The 16,079-nt window shown below is 44.6% G+C and overlaps 1 protein-coding gene across 2 annotated transcripts in view; it reads right to left on the bottom strand.

Moving 5' to 3' along the window:
* The window catches only part of wdr83os (WD repeat domain 83 opposite strand), a 57,780-nt gene that overhangs the window by 25,319 nt on the left and 16,382 nt on the right, over nucleotides 1-16,079 (bottom strand). The window contains exon 3 of one of the 2 annotated variants that reach the window (XM_068320935.1): nucleotides 7,949-8,339. In XM_068320935.1, coding sequence (XP_068177036.1) covers nucleotides 7,949-8,339 — 391 coding nt within the window. Of the gene's footprint in view, nucleotides 1-7,948; nucleotides 8,340-16,079 lie in introns of those variants that run through there. The other variant, XM_068320933.1, reaches the window with a different exon arrangement.

The following is a 16,079-nucleotide window of genomic DNA, read 5'->3' as shown; positions in this document are numbered from 1 at the left end:
AGTTCCTCAAAGTGTTCCTTCCGGCGACCGACAACCTCCTCAGTCGAGGTCAACAGTGTCCCATCTTTGCTGTATACAGCTTGGATGGTTCCCCGTTTCCCCCTCCTGAGGTGTCGGACAGTCCTCCAGAACAACTTTGGTGCCGTCCGATAGTCCTTCTCCATGGCCTCTCCGAACTCCTCCCACACCCTCTGTTTTGCCTCCATCACAGCCGAGGCTGCAGTCCTTTTGGCCTGTCGGTACCCTGCAACTGCTTCAGGAGTCCCCAGGGACAACATGCCCCTGAAGGCCTCCTTCTTCAGTCGGACGGCTTCCCTGACCACCGGGGTCCACCACGGTGTTCGAGGGTTACCGCCCCTTGAGGCACCCAAGACCTTGAGACCACAGCTCTCAGCTGCAGCATCAGCAATGGAAGTTTTGAACATCGACCATTCAGGTTCAATGCCCCCAGCCTCCACAGGGATGCACGAGAAGCTCCTTTGGAGGTGTGAATTGAAGGCCTCACGGACAGAGTCCTCCTCCAGACGTTCCCTGTTCACCCGCACTACTCGTTTGGGCTTACCAGGTCTATCCAAAGGTTTCCTCCGCCAACGGACCCAACTCACCACCAGGTGGTGATCAGTTGATAGCTCTGCCCCTCTCTTCACCCGAGTGTCCAAAACACATGGTCGAAGATCAGATGATACGATCACAAGATCAATCATTGACCTCCGACCCAGGGTGCTCTGGTACCACCTATGTATAGGTCATTAAAAGTCTGTACATGTTTCTTTCCCACAACTGGAATGCAACATCTTGAAAAGAGGGTGAAAAGAGATGATTATGGGTTAGGGGTAAAGATTTTTTAAATGAGTCCTTAGTCTAAATTCTGTTCTGTGCATTTTTTTTTACCTGAATACAGGAATATTTGTTGATCCTTGCATGCTCTTATATGACTATGTCCTTGAGAACTTTCACATTTGATGCTGCTTGAAAACAACAACAACACTTATCATAGTGCTAAAATGCCAGACAGCTTACTTGTATGTGAATTTTACATTTTGCTCCAGAAGATAGCAAATATTTGATAAACTGTTAAAAAGTCTCCATTGAGGACAAACTCTTTGGATTCTGTGTCCTCTACTTAATCCAGTTAGCTCTACTTCCGATGTGCCTGATCCTAGCTGTATGGAGAGATGGCCACTGAAGCAGCAGAGTGGCTCAAAAAGCATTATGGGAATTAGTCAGAGCTTCAGGGCTGCACTGTGCTGCCTCGGACAGTGCAGTGGTAGAGTCATGCAACAATAAACGAGGTGTGGGGGGCATGCACTCCTTGTGCCTTTGCATACTAGTGCACAATGATGTTTTGATCTCTCCACATTTTATCTCTCCCAAATGCTTATAGGTTCCTCTGCTAAAGGATAATGGCTGACTGTATGTCCAGAAGAGGTCTATACCTGGGAGAATGAAGGCTGTAGGTAAATCCAGCATTACTTTAGGAAGAAGTCGCATATGTTTAGAGACGGGATTTTGCAACCGATAATTAATGTAGCCTGTGTGGAGAAGTGCAAGGTTTTCTGGAGACTGACAGCAACTGAAATTGATACTAAACATTCAATAGACCTCTCAACTTAGTCAGTAAGATTCTAGAGACGTCATTCAAATAATTGGGCATTTCTTCTTCCTCTACTTACAAGCATATACCTGTAAAGATCACAGGCAGAGACTGTTGTATCAAGGTAGAGTCCCACATAGCCCCCGACGTCGGGGCGGATTCGCCCTTAACATCCGCAGGTCCGCCTCACCAGTTCACTCACTTCAGGGATGTGCTCAGTAAACGGCCCGGTGGCAGCAAAAAGCAGATTCAGTACAGATATCAGGCGGATTCGCAAAGCGGATGCACACCTGATCCTCATTCAAATGATCACGTGTGTTGGAGCAGAGAAACATGTCTCTGGGGGACGTGTCCCAGAGACGAAAACCGGCTATTTTTCTGACGTATAACAGCTCCACATCGAAGATGAGTTGATGCTTGACAGCTTATAAGTCATAAAGTTTAAATGTTTATTTATTTATTCATCCATTCATTCATTCACGTTCCTTGCCTAAGACGCCAAGGCCAGTTCTGGGTCAGACCAGGACGCACTGTATGCTGGTGGGAGAACTCTGTGATAGAGGTTGTCCTCCAGGAGGAACGGCGTGAATTTCTACACGTCCCAGTCCTCTCTCCCGTCATTCTTGGGGTTGTTACGGAGTTGTTCTGCTAATAAACGTGTTGATCAACGCACTTATGCGATTACGTGTGGACGGAGAGTAAGATATGCAGGCAGTCCATCCTTAATCATTACGGAGCCTGGATAACCACATTACGTACACACCTTTCTCTGCCCACAGACGCCGGACAGGATGCTGCTGATCAAGCTACGTGCTGTAAGTAGGCTACACTCAAAAATGTATTCAAAGTGTACTTTTGTCTTATTGACAAAATTAGATTGATCATAGATAAAGGCCAATTGTTTCGTTGTTTCTGAAATGTTAAATTATGGCAAGTTAGGCTTGCTAACGGTACATCAACGTTAGCATCAATGTTAGCTTAAGTGATTCTCAAATTTCTTAAGGTAATTAGTTAGGGAGGGAGGTGGACAGAACTGAACATTAGCTACATGCCTTGCTTAGCAATTTTAATCCAGTCCTGAAGGCAGTGATGTGACGTTCCGTTCCAAGGCTTCAAAGGGTGTCCCGAGTAGGGGAGGGGGCATTCCCGCGAAGCGCGTATCGAGGCATGCTTCATCTAGGGGAGGAGCTGAAAATGCTGACATCTGAGCCTCCCTGCCCATCTGATACCACGTGACTGAGGGTTCTGCTCAGTATCTTAGCTGTTCCTAGGACTGCGCTCTTCTGGACTGAGGCTTCAGATGTTGTTCCAGGAATCTGCTGGAGCCACTCTTCCAGTTTGGGGATCAGTGCCCCAAGTGCTCCTTCTACTATGGGGACCACAGTAACCTTGATCTTCCACATCTGTTCCAGCTGTTCTTTCAACCCTTGATTCTTCTCAAACTTTTTGTGTTCCTTCTTCCTGATGTTGGCGTCAGCTGGAATCCCCACATCTATCACCGCTGCTGTCTTCTGCTCTTTGTCCACCACCACTATGTCTGGTTGGTTAGCCAGCATCTGCTGGTCAGTGTGGAAGCTGAAGTCCTACAGGATCTTAGCCTTGTTGTTCCCAACCACCTTTGGTGGTATGTCCCATTTGGATTTGGGTACTTCTGGTCCATACTGGGTACATATGTTCCTGTACACTATCACAGCTACTTGGTTGTGCCTCCCCATGAATGATGACCTGGCGAGCATCTTACACCATGCTACCACATGCTGGACTGTCTCTGGGGCTTCTTTACATAGCCTGCACCTTGGGTCAGATCTAACTGCGGTAGATATTGGCTCTATTGTTCTTGTACTTAGGGCCTGTTCTTGTGCTGCCATGATTAGTGCCTCTGTGCTGTTTGTCAGTCCAGCTTTGTCCAGCCATTGGTGGGCCTTCTTGATATCAGCCACTTCCTTTATCTGAAAGTGGTACATGCCATCTAGGGGCTTGTTCCTCCATGTTGTCTCCTCCCCCTCATCATCATCATCATCATCATCATCATCATCATCATCATCATCATCATCATCATCATCATCAGTTTTCTACTGTCTAAGGCATTTAGTAAGCAGTCCATCTTTTGGGGCCATCTTCCTGATGTACTCTTGGATTTTTGATGTCTCATTCTGGACAGTGGCCCTGATGCTCACTAGTCCTCGGCCTCCCTCTTTCCGCTTAGTGTACAGCCTCAGGATGCTGGACTTGGAGTGAAACCCTCCATGCATGGTGAGGAGCTTTCTCGTCTTGATGTCTGTGGCTTCTATCTCCTCCTTTGGCCAGCTTATGATCCCAGTGGGGTATCTGATGACAGGCAGTGCATACATGTTGATGGCTCGGACCTTGTTCTTGTCAGAACTGAAGGTCAACCCCTTCAGTTCTGATCATCTTGCCTCTTCTTCATACCATCCGGCCATATTTGTCTAATCCGAAAGACATCCCTATGTTGTCGCTGTAGATCCTGGTGGTGTGGATCAGTGAGTCAATTTCTCGCTCATTCCTGGCATACAGCTTGATGTCATCCATGCAGAGGAGATGGCTGATTGTTGTCCCGCTTCGGAATCGGTATCCGTAGCCACTCTTTGTGATGATGTGACTGAGGGGGTTCAGGCCTATGCAGAATAGCAGTGGTGATAGTGCATCCCCTTGGTATATGCCGCACTTGATGTTAACTTGGGCAATTGGCTTGGAGTTAGTCTCCAGGGTTGTCTTCCACTTCCTCATTGAGTTCTTGATGAAGGCTCTTAGTGTCCTGTTGATCTTATACAGTTCCAGACATTCCAGTATCCACGTGTGTGTTATTGAATCGTAGGCTTTCTGGTAATCTATCCAGGCGGTGCACAAGTTGGTCTGCCTATTCTTAAAGTCTCTGTGTACTGGTCTGTCCACCAGTAGCTGGTACTTGGCTCCCCTGGTGTTACTACCAACTCTTTTATGTGCCCCGCTCATATATTGATCCATGTGCCTACTCATCTTAGCCGCCATGATGCCTGACAGGAGCTTCCATGTTGTACTGAGACAGGTTATTGGCTGGTAGTTGGATGGGGTGGATCCCTTCTGTGGGTCTTTCATGATCAGGACTGTCCTGCCTTCAGTCAACCATTCTGGGTGCGTCCCATCCCTTAGCAGCTGGTTCATCTGTGCTGCTAGACGCTCATGGAGTGCTGTCAGCTTCTTTAGCCAGTACGTATGGAGCATATCGGGGCCCGGTGCTGACCAACTCTTCATCTTTGACACTCTTTCTTGGATGTCTGCCATTGAGATGGTTACTGGTTCTCGTTCTGGGAGGCAGCTGTGGTCAGTCCTCAGGTCCACTAGCCACTGGGCATCGGTGTTGTGTGATGCTTCTCTTTCCCATATGCCCTTACGGTATTTCTCCACCTCAGCTCTTGGTGGGTCTGACCGGGTGCTATTTCCCTGCCACTGAGAGTACACCTTTGCTGGTTGAGTGGAGAAGGTCTTGTTTATTCCCCTGGCCTCTATCTCCTTGGTGTATCTCTTCAGTCGAGTAGCCAGAGCCATTAGTCTTTGTTTGGCAGTTTCGAGTGCTTCAGGTATGGAGAGCTTGCTGTATTTCCTGGGTACCCCTTTATTCACCATGTTCCCCTTCTGTAGCTCGGCTAGCTGGCTGACTTCTCTCCGTGTTGCCTTTATCTTGGCCTCTGACTCTTCCATATACAGTATATATATATATATATACACACACACAGGCACACACACACACACACACACACACACACACACACACACACACACACACACACCGTATTGGCCCGAATATAAGACGATCCTGATTATAAGACGACCCCCTCTTTTTCAAAACTCAAGTTTGAAAAAAGGCTTTTTGAACACCAAATTTAATTTTTATACAGAAAATAATTACAGTACATCTGAAACAAATGAATATAACAATATATTTGAGAAAGAAAGCGTGTTATTTTGCCTCATTCAAATCATGCAAAAACTGTCTATCACATCTTAATATCTGAACATTTAAATATGTAAACTAAAGTGCAATCACATTTGTAAATGAATGGCTTCTTAATTTTGAAATGTAAATAAAACCATCTACTGTGATAAAACAACAAAATTGCAATAACTACATTAACCATCAAAGCGAAGTCTAACTAACTGTTGTCTTGGAACAAATCTGAATAAGAAAAAACATTGTTTGCATCCTAACTTCTCCTCAGCTGCCGGTTAAGCTGGCCGATCTTCGACCCACTTTTCTCCAGATTGTCGCTACATTTCTCCATTTGCTGTTATCTCTTCTCTTATTTTCTTCTCTTTTCTTTCTTGCCACTGTTTTTCATTTTTCTTCTTCATGCTACCGCTATTTTTATTTTTCTTCTTCGTGACGGGGTTCAATTTTTCCCAGGGAGAAGTGCAGCATTTGCTTTAAAGATATCTGGCGCCACCTAGCGTTGTGAATGGGTATAATGTCTAGACCCCGAATGTAAGACGACCCCCACTTTTTCAGTCTTATTTCGATGCAAAAAACACTGTCTTATATTTGGGGCAATACGGTATATAACAGCTTAGACCTTTGTATTCTGTCTGGTTTGCTGAGCAGATAGGCAACAGCGTGGGGGTTGATGTTGCAGCTGAGAACTGAACACTCATCTGAGAATACATCTGCAATGAATGGCCAATTTTAATATTTATCAATTTATAAGGCGCACTGGACTATAAGGCACACTGCCAGTTATTGAGAAAATTAAAGGCTTTAGGTGCGCCTTATAGTGCGGAAAATATTGTATATGTGTGGAAGTATTACGAGGTAAACACAAGTAATTTCCCTACAGGAATTATTAATAGGTTTATTTATTTATTCGTTTTTTATTTATTTATTTATACCAGGGCTTTGAACCAGGATTTTTAACCAATCGGTTCGTTCTGAACAGAAACATGATTAAAAACTTTCCGGTTTTACATTCCACACATGAACTGAGGTTCCTGAACCGGTTAAAACAAAAAAATATAGTTCCTGAACCGGTTAATTACGTTCATTGTAAATATAAATAGGTATGTTTAAAAGCTTTAGGACTTTTAAACTGGCAATTAAAGCAATAAGTTACCATACTGATTTGTCCCTACAGTAAACAGAACAACAGCACAGATACACTTACAGAAGAGAGGATGGAGAGTCAGAGGAAGACGGAGAAGTTGCGGCAGCTTATGATGCAACAAAGTTTGTATATGTCAGAGTGTCAGAGCTCACTGTGAAGCGAATACAGTACGTTAAGCTCAGAACAAAGAATCTTGTGATTGGTCAGGAACAGAAAGAAAACACCGATAAATGTCCGGAGCGTCGGAGGAAGTCCACGGAAGGAGATTAATTGATACAAAGTGCTGGCAGTACGGGGAAACACTGAACTGAAAACGATTGCCAGACAAAGAGTTAATGTCTAAATCAAACATTTTTTTCAGATTGACAGACTGCAGTGTTTCCCTGTTATGAATATAACTGAAGTTAGGAGACTACCATTTCCTTGACTGCTGGAGATATGCCTCAACTTCTCTCTGCTGTCATTACGCATTGAGTGAATGAAAGGAAGGGAAACATGAGGTCAGATGTTTTTTTCAAGAACGAAAAAAAAACAAAAAACTGTATTAACCGGTTTACAATTATTTTCTGTTTCGATTCTGTTCTGCAACATGAAAAAATAAAAATTTTTGGTTTTGTTTTTGTTCCTGACAAAATACGAAACGTTTTCTGGTTTTGACAGTAGGTGTCAAATCAGAGCAAATCAGCTTGTTGTCGCGCAAGCTAGCTTGAGTGACCTTTTCACCCCCCTTGTGGCTGACCTTTTTATTTTACGAACTTAATACTGTACATCGTATTTTTTACATGCATATTTGAGACCTCCACACCATTAATATGATTTCTTTTCCTGAAAAACCTGATGTATACAATCAGACACGCATTTGCATTTTGCACACATAAAAAGGTTTAAACTGGTCAGTATTATTCTGAATTTGCCAATAGGAAGTGTGCATCAGTGCTTCTCCATCAATATATAGGAAGTAGATATAAGATTTATGTGGTATAGCTGTATAAATTTGACTGAGTGAAGGGGGAATATGTTGTGAAAATTCAACAGTTAAGAATGGATAAAGCTAATCTATCCACGTCTGTGCAAACAAATGTTCGTCAAATTTCATAACCAAAGGTATCAACATAAGCCTATGGTATGATGTCATGTCAGCATTTTCCTGGTGATTCCCACTTGGCAATTATGAGTAGTATTGAAGCCTGAAGCTTCTCCCCTGCATGACTTTATAACCAACTCTGATGTAAGTCAGTCGTTTAAATTGAATTCTACTTACTCCCATTGTCTCCTCCTAGCTTGCGGTGTGTTGCGCAGTTGTGAGCCTGGTGAGCTTGGATGATGTCACGGTGGTCCACCACTCCTCCCCTTCGTCGGATTAGGGGGACTGTCCAATCAGTGCTACTAGTAACATGGGATATGCAACTTCTGCCAGAGCGAACCCCATAGCCCCTATCTGCTTTGATAAAAGGAACCTCCATGAACTGTTCAATGCTGACATCATAGACAGCATGATAGTAGGTTGGGTTTAGGCCCATACTGCTCCCACTTATTGGTGGAGGGCGGCGGCATTGTGGCTGTTGGAAGTTTTGGAGGAGGAAGGGTAGGATGAAGTCTGAGGCCACAGCACAGAGCTGCCATGGTCCTGATAGAGAGTGGGCAGCATGGAGCTACAGAGAAATAAGGACATACGGACAAACAAAAATAGTAGTCAAACTAATTAAAAATACATTTCAGTTAGACAACTTATGAGGTTGAAATATTTACTGTGACAGAAGGAAAACACACAATAGATTGGATTTGACATTTGCTGGCGTGGTCCAATTGTACAGAGAAGTCAGAATTCTTCAGTTTCCAGATGATAAATTACACCTGTTGATCTGTTCCTACAGTGTTGTATGGGTAAACTACCATGTTATTAGTTGTTTGTATATCAAAAGTGTAAATACAAAGTCATTTTTACTGGTGGTGTCCATTTGATTTACTAGAATGGGGTTAAAGTTGGGACGGGTGGCATTGCAGCTGGGCATTGGGGCAGCTGTGGTGGAGCAGTCATCCATCTATCTGGAGGTTTGTGTTCAATTCCCCAAATCCTATAGTCCTGTATAATTTTCCACATAGATGCATGTAGCACTTTAGTATTTCTTCTCCCCACAAGATGTCCAAGCAGCACCTTATTTAATTGAATTCTTACAGTATATAAATATACATAGATAATGGAACAGTCCATAACTTCTTTCTGAGGAACAGCAGCTGTTCCAGAAGAGTCAGTAATACCTGTCTATGTAAAGATGTCTTATCATAAAAAATATGAGATATGAGAATAGCAGTCTGATGAAGGTTAAATGCTGCCAGTAACCCTTGGCAAGGAAGAAACAAGCAGACCAAGAAAATGTGAAAGACATGCAAATGAAAACGGTTGTGTGTGTGTGTGTGTGTGTGTGTGTGTGTGTGTGTGTGTGTGTGTGTGTGTGTGTGTATGTGTGTATGGGTGTATGGGTGTGTGTGTACGCGTTCATGACTGTGTACAAATGTGCCCACTGAAAAGAGCTTTTATCTTGTTATGTGCTGAGTATGCACACTTTATTTCTCCCTGACATGGTGTAAAGTGAAAACTAATTCACAGAGACAGACACACACACACAAATTTATGCTCACACACTACTGGTACAATAATGAGGCATACTGCTACAGTAAGGAATTTGCTGGTTGATTGAGTGTGTGTGTGTGTGTGTGTGTGTGTGTGTGTGCGTGCGTGCGTTCGTGCGTGCGTGTGTGCGTGTGTGTGTGTGCGCGTGTGTGTGTGTGTGTCTATGTGTGTGTGTCTCTGTGTGTATGTGTGTGTGTGTGTGTGTGTGTGTGTGTGTGTGTGTGTGTGTGTGTGTGTGTGTGTGTGTGTGTGTGTGTGTGTGTGTGTGTGTGTGTGTCTGTGTGTGTGTGCTGCAGGGCTTGAATAACACAGGGCTAGTTTCATTAGCGATAGAAGCTGAGGACATAGAAGAAAGTTAGGGCAGACTACAGTAGTAATATGGTGCAATTTTGAAGAAGTGATTAACGGTATAGTGTTAGTGGACAGAGCGAACATGCAAGTGTGATGGACTGAACAGAAAGAGGAGGAGAGAGAAAAAGTGTGACATTGCAGAAGTGTGTAAGCCTGTTGGGGGAAGGGTGTGCAACGGTAGAATTAATGGTACAGCACTGCAGAAACCAGCAGGATAGGAGAAAACGAGCGGGAGAGATCGGGGGAATGACAGATGAGGAAGAATGACTAATTGCTGATTGAGTGAGATGGATCAGAACCATACAGATGAAGCAAAATTCTTTCTCACTTTCAGCCTCTGTGTTTTTCAAGCTGGGAACAACTACAACTCCACATCAAACCACAGTTACTAAGAAGACTCACCTCACAGCCACACACTGCATCTACAACTCGATATCAGCTTCCATCTTTTGAAGTTTGTTAAACTTAAGGAACCAGAGCTGAGTGCTCAAAGGAACAAATGATAGATAAGCAAACAGACAGACGGTGTGAATGAAAGTTTATGGAAGTAGTTTTGATTTTACAACTGTTAAGAATGATCATTCATTCATTTACAAATCTTTTCTTCCGCCGTTGCGGGTACACTCTGGCAGGGTGCACACGCCAGTGCACTGCGGAGCCACATGTAGACACACAAACGGGCGCTGCTACCCACTGCGCCACTGTGCACAATTCTGCTTTGTTGTTGTCTGGTGCAATGGTAGTGGTAACATCTTGAGATGGTGTTGATGTGGATTTTACCACTTGCACAGTAGTATTTATAATTACTTCTCATACCATGAACAAATGAATGAAACTAAAGCCTGGGGCGGCACAATGGCGCAGTTGGTAGTGCCGTTGCCGCACGGCAAGGCGACTCTTGGTTCAAGTCCCGCTCTTTGCGGAGTTCGCATGTTCTCCCCATGTCTGTGTAGGTTCTCTCCGGGCTCTTCCAACCTCCAAAAAAAACCCATGCACTTCAGGCATATTGAGCTTTCCAAATTGTCCGTGTGTGAGTGCATGTTTGTTTGTGTGTCTATAGACAAACATGCACTCATGTGCTTGTTTATGCTGTGTTCAGTCTAAACAAACAAAAAGACATCACAGAGAAAGGTCTTTATGGGGCTTTTGCTAAGAGATGTCTGGTTAAAAAGTGCTTCTGGCTGAAGCATCCATCGAGAAGCAGGTGAATGTTAATGCTTTTGAAAAATATGCTGTAAAAAAATAATTTATATTCTCATACTTTTTTTCATTTTCTTGCAGGACTACATGGATATTGTTGTTTCTCTTTTTTTTTTTAATTACTTGTGTTGTTGTTTTTATGTTGCCTGTTTCATGGATATTGCCTCTGTCAAAAAAAAAAACTTTTTTTCACCTAGTTTTTTTATCACGAGGAGCTGTAGTAGGACTCAAATGCAGAAAACCGGTACAGAAGTCTTCTTCCATAGTTCATTCAAAACAACCAAAAATCAAGGAAACACAAGAAAACTCACACAGAGCAGCAACCAAGACATGCAGGCAAGGGAACAAAACAATCTGGTAAAGAACCAAAAGAGAGTCAGGCTTAAAAAGCCTCAGTCAGCCTGATCAGAGCAGCAACACGGAACCGTGACATTCTGTCTCACCTGTGTACAAAACTTTCTGCCTGTACTCTGAGCTGACCTTATTCTACGGATACTGTTGTGTGTTTTGAACCATTTTTTGGTTTTGACCTTGGAATGTTTTTAATAAATCTGTGAATTTCACCTGTGATGTTGGTGTCTAGTGTTGGTCCTGCTTCCTCCTGAACAGTCAATTTCAAACAAAATGAAATATTAACATACAGCATACAGAAATGTGGAGTTTTTATATATGACACATGGAATTTGACATTTTTAAGCCCTCTGCCTCCATTGTGTAAGTGTAAGTGCTTCAGTGTACTCGTGCATCCAGAGGTTGCTGATCTTAAAATGAGCTGACGTCTGGTGCATCAATTTGTATAGGCAGCAGGAAAAAAACTGTACCATTGACTAAAAAAAATAAAACAACCCCTGATCTAAAATCAAAAACCCATTATTAATGTTCCTGCTATTTAAAGCATGCGTTATTCAGGTAACAGTGCTGAGGTTGATTGTACACTTTGCTCGTTTCCATGCATGAAGTAATGTCACTGCAGTAAATATTGGCTATTTAAGAGGCAAAACTAAAAGCTTTGTGTTTAAATTCAACAGAGTGACAGACACTTCTACAGACACAGAGGAATTAAAATGTACATTATTCCATATTGATGAGACAGTGATTTCATGGCATGATAACTGTGATGCAGAAATCACACCTCTACACATGGACCTGCAGCACTGCTCCTCCCCTTCATTAAATAATGTACATTTGTCAGAGGAGCATGGACTGGCAGGATTTGCCTTTCGGCTTGAATTGTCTTCTCTGTTGCTGAACCTTGTTGACTTGTCACTTTCAGCACAATCTGGTTTTTGTAAGTGTATTCTGAAGGCTACACATTGACATTTTTACTGTTTTGTCTCATGTCAATAATACAATATAACTGCTAATGAACTGATAGATTAAAGAAAAGTATGGAGAGATGGAGGTCAAAGATAGTGGATCAGAAGATAGATGACCCAAAACCAAAAGGCAACAAAGAGTTTGGTCACCAATCAATAACACAAACACCAGTGGCTGTCTGTACAACTGTAATCTGACCTACAGCTCTGGATCCGTGGTGTGGAAGCAGAAGGAAATCTGTAATGATTTCATACAGTTTAGATATCTGGCAGTGTTGCATTATCAAATTTAGCTAAGATGAACCAAAATAGTAAAGAAACGTAAAAATATAATTTTGTTTTTGTAGTACTTTGAGTGATTAACATGTAACAATTTTATATAAGTCTGTCATCCATTAGCAGATTTGACAGTATGCTGATTATGTACAATTATAGTCTGTATGGATCACTTTAATGGTGACAATAACTTAAATTGTTTAAGCAGTTGTCATGAGGGGCTGCAGGATCCTTTTTAATTTTCAGCAACAATTGGAAAGCATACATAGCTGTCTCACACAGACCAGTGTGGCCCTCTCTGTGTAGGTCTCTCATTTGAAATATCGATTTCTTTTGTTACATTCAATAAAAAAAATCTACAAGTAACAATTTTATTGTTGGCCATAATGATCCAAAAATGATCCACTGTCATGAATCAGGCCAGACTGCAGGGATATCAAAACCTCTAACTTGTAATTGTTGCACTATGCACATCAGATAAAACTTCATAGATGTTCTTCTGTCTAATCTGAAACATTTGCATGCACTAAAAGATTTGATAAAAAATGATGCATCGCACACTATAGCAGAAACATAAATAGTGGCCCTAATAGGGAGAGAGTTCCACAAAGAATGGACTCTAGAAGCAAACAACTGGCCCTTTAGTGCTGTATAATGTTTACTAGGGGATCAAACATCTGCTTAGCACACAAGATACATACAGACACAGTAGCTCAGCACTCTCCAACACGTAGTAGATTTACATTTAGAGTTAAAGCTTAGACCTGAAACAAGACCCTGCATTTAAGAGACTGTGGCATGGACATGTCACTGGAATGTTTAATTCTCCTGGTGGAGATTATTCACTGCTTGCAGTGCATAAAGCATATTTCAATCACTTAGGCAAGTTCCATCACTACATCACCCGTTGGTCTAAATTCTTGAAAAGAAGTTTATGAAGATTTCAATCCAGTAATAAGAAAATAAGAAACTTATTGCTACCTGAGAGAAATGTACACATTTTTCATCACTGAAAGAAATTCAAGGTGAGATAGAAGTTTCCTCTTGTGTTAAGTTTCAGATTAAATTTTGAGGGAGATACAGTACAAAATAAGTACACCATCACAATGGATGAATCCACTCATTTCCAAATATACTCAAAATTCAGTGGTTCCTTTTTCATGCAAATTTTCTTTCTTCAACCCAGTATAATAGTAATTTGTCAGCTTGTTCAAGGGCAGTTGGCAAAGGTAGCCAAGGAAGATCTGTAATATAATGTTCATCCATCATTCCATTTTCTGTAAAAGCTTATACAATGACCCCACGTTACTCCCAGTTACTGTAATGTGTTCCAGGATCCACCCACAAAAAACAAATTCCATCCATCCATCCATCCATTCTCTTCCGCTTATCCGGGGTCGGGTCGCGGGGGCAGCAGCTTAAGCAGGGAAGCCCAGACTTCCCTCTCCCTAGCCACTTCGTCCAGCTCCTCTGGGAGAATCCCAAGGCGTTCCCAGGCCAGCCGGGAGACATAGTCTCTCCAGCGTGTCCTGGGTCGTCCCCGGGGCCTCCTTCCGGTAGGACGTGCCCGGAACACCTCACCAGGGAGGCGTCCAGGAGGCATCCTTACCAGATGCCCGAGCCACCTCATCTGGCTCCTCTCGATGCGGAGGAGCAGCAGCTCGACTCTGAGTCCCTCCCGGATGACCGAACTTCACACCCTATCTCTAAGGGAGAGCCCGGACACCCTGCGGAGGAAACTCATTTCGGCCGCTTGTATCCGGGATCTCGTTCTTTTGGTCACGACCTATAGCTCGTGACCATAGGAGAGGGCAGGAACGTAGATCGACCGGTAAATCGAGAGCTTTGCCTTTTGGCTCAGCTCCTTCTTCACCTTGACAGACCGATACAGAGTCCGCATCACTGCAGACGCTGCACCGATCCGCCTGTCGATCTCCCGTTCCATTGTACCCTCACTCGTGAACGAGACCCCAAGATACTTGAACTCCTCCACTTGGGGCAGAATCTCATCCCCAACCTGGAGAGGGCACTCCACCCTTTTCCGACTGAGGACCATGGTCTCAGATTTGGAGGTGCTGATTCTCATCCCAACTGCTTCACACTCGGCTGCGAACCGCTCCAGTGAGAGTTGGAGATCACAGCTTGATGAAGCCAACAGCACCACGTCATCTGCAAAAAGCAGAGACGCAATACTGAGGCCACCAAACCGGACACCCTCAACGCCTTGGCTGCGCCTAGAAATTCTGTCCATAAAAGTTATGAACAGAATTGGTGACAAAGGGCAGCCTTGGCGGAGTCCAACCCTCACTGGAAACGAATCCGACTTACTGCTAGCAATGCGGACCAAACTCTGACATTGGTCGTACAGGGACCGAACAGCCCTTATCAAGGGGTCCGGTACCCCATACTCCTGAAGCACCCCCCACAGAACCCCCCGAGGAACACGGTCGAACGCCTTCTCCAAGTCCACAAAACACATGTAGACTGGTTGGGTGAACTTCCATGCCCCCTCAAGGACCCTGCGGAGGGTGTAGAGCTGGTCCACTGTTGCACGGCCAGGACGAAACCCACACTGCTCCTCCTGAATCCGAGATTTGACTTCCCGACGGACCCTCCTCTCCAGAACCCCTGAATAGACCTTGCCAGGGAGGCTGAGGAGTGTGATGCCCCTGTAGTTGGAGCACAACCTCCTGTCCCCCTTCTTAAAAAGGGGGACCACCACCCCAGTCTGCCAATCCAGAGGTGCTGTCCCCGATGTCCACGCGATGTTGCAGAGGCGTGTCAACCAGGACAGCCCCACAACATCCAGAGCCTTTAGGAACTCTGGGCGGATCTCATCCACCCCCGGGGCCCTGCCACCGAGGAGCTTTTTAACTACCTCGGTGACCTCAACCCCAGAGATAGGAGAGCCCGCCTCAGAGAACCCAGACTCTGCTTCCTCATAGGAAGGCGTGTCTGCGGGATTGAGGAGGTCTTCGAAGTATTCTCCCCACCGAGTCACAGCGTCCCGAGTTGAGGTCAGCAGTGCCCCATCCACACTATATACAGTGTGGATGCTGCACTGCTTCCCCCTCCCGAGACGCCTGATGGTGGACCAGAATTTCTTCGAAGCCGTCTTGAAGTCGTCCTCCAAGGCCAAACTCCTCCCACGCCCGGGTTTTTGCCTCAGCAACCACCAAAGCCGCATTCCGCTTGGCCAGCCGGTACCCATCAGCTGCTTCAGGAGTCCCACAGGCCAAAAAGGTCTGATAGGACTCCTTCTTCAGCTTGACGGCATCCCTTACCGCTGATGTCCACCAACGGGTTCTGGGGTTGCTGCCACGACAGGCACCGACCACCTTACAGCCACAGCTGCGGTCGGCCGCCTCGACAATGGAGGTGCGGAACATGGTCCACTCAGACTCAATGTCCCCCGCCTCCTCCGGAACGTGAGTGAAGTTCTGCCGGAGGTGGGAGTTGAAACTCCTTCTGACAGGGGATTCCGCCAGGCGTTCCCAGCAGACCCTCACAATATGTTTGGGTCTGCCAGGTCGGACCGGCATCTTCCCCCACCATCGGAGCCAACACACCACCAGGTGGTGATCGGTTGACAGCTCCAATAACTGAACACCACTCGG

Source organism: Antennarius striatus, chromosome 8 (genome assembly GCF_040054535.1).
Source record: "Antennarius striatus isolate MH-2024 chromosome 8, ASM4005453v1, whole genome shotgun sequence".
NCBI lineage: Eukaryota > Metazoa > Chordata > Actinopteri > Lophiiformes > Antennariidae > Antennarius > Antennarius striatus.
This window is presented reverse-complemented; position numbering and strand designations above follow the sequence as displayed.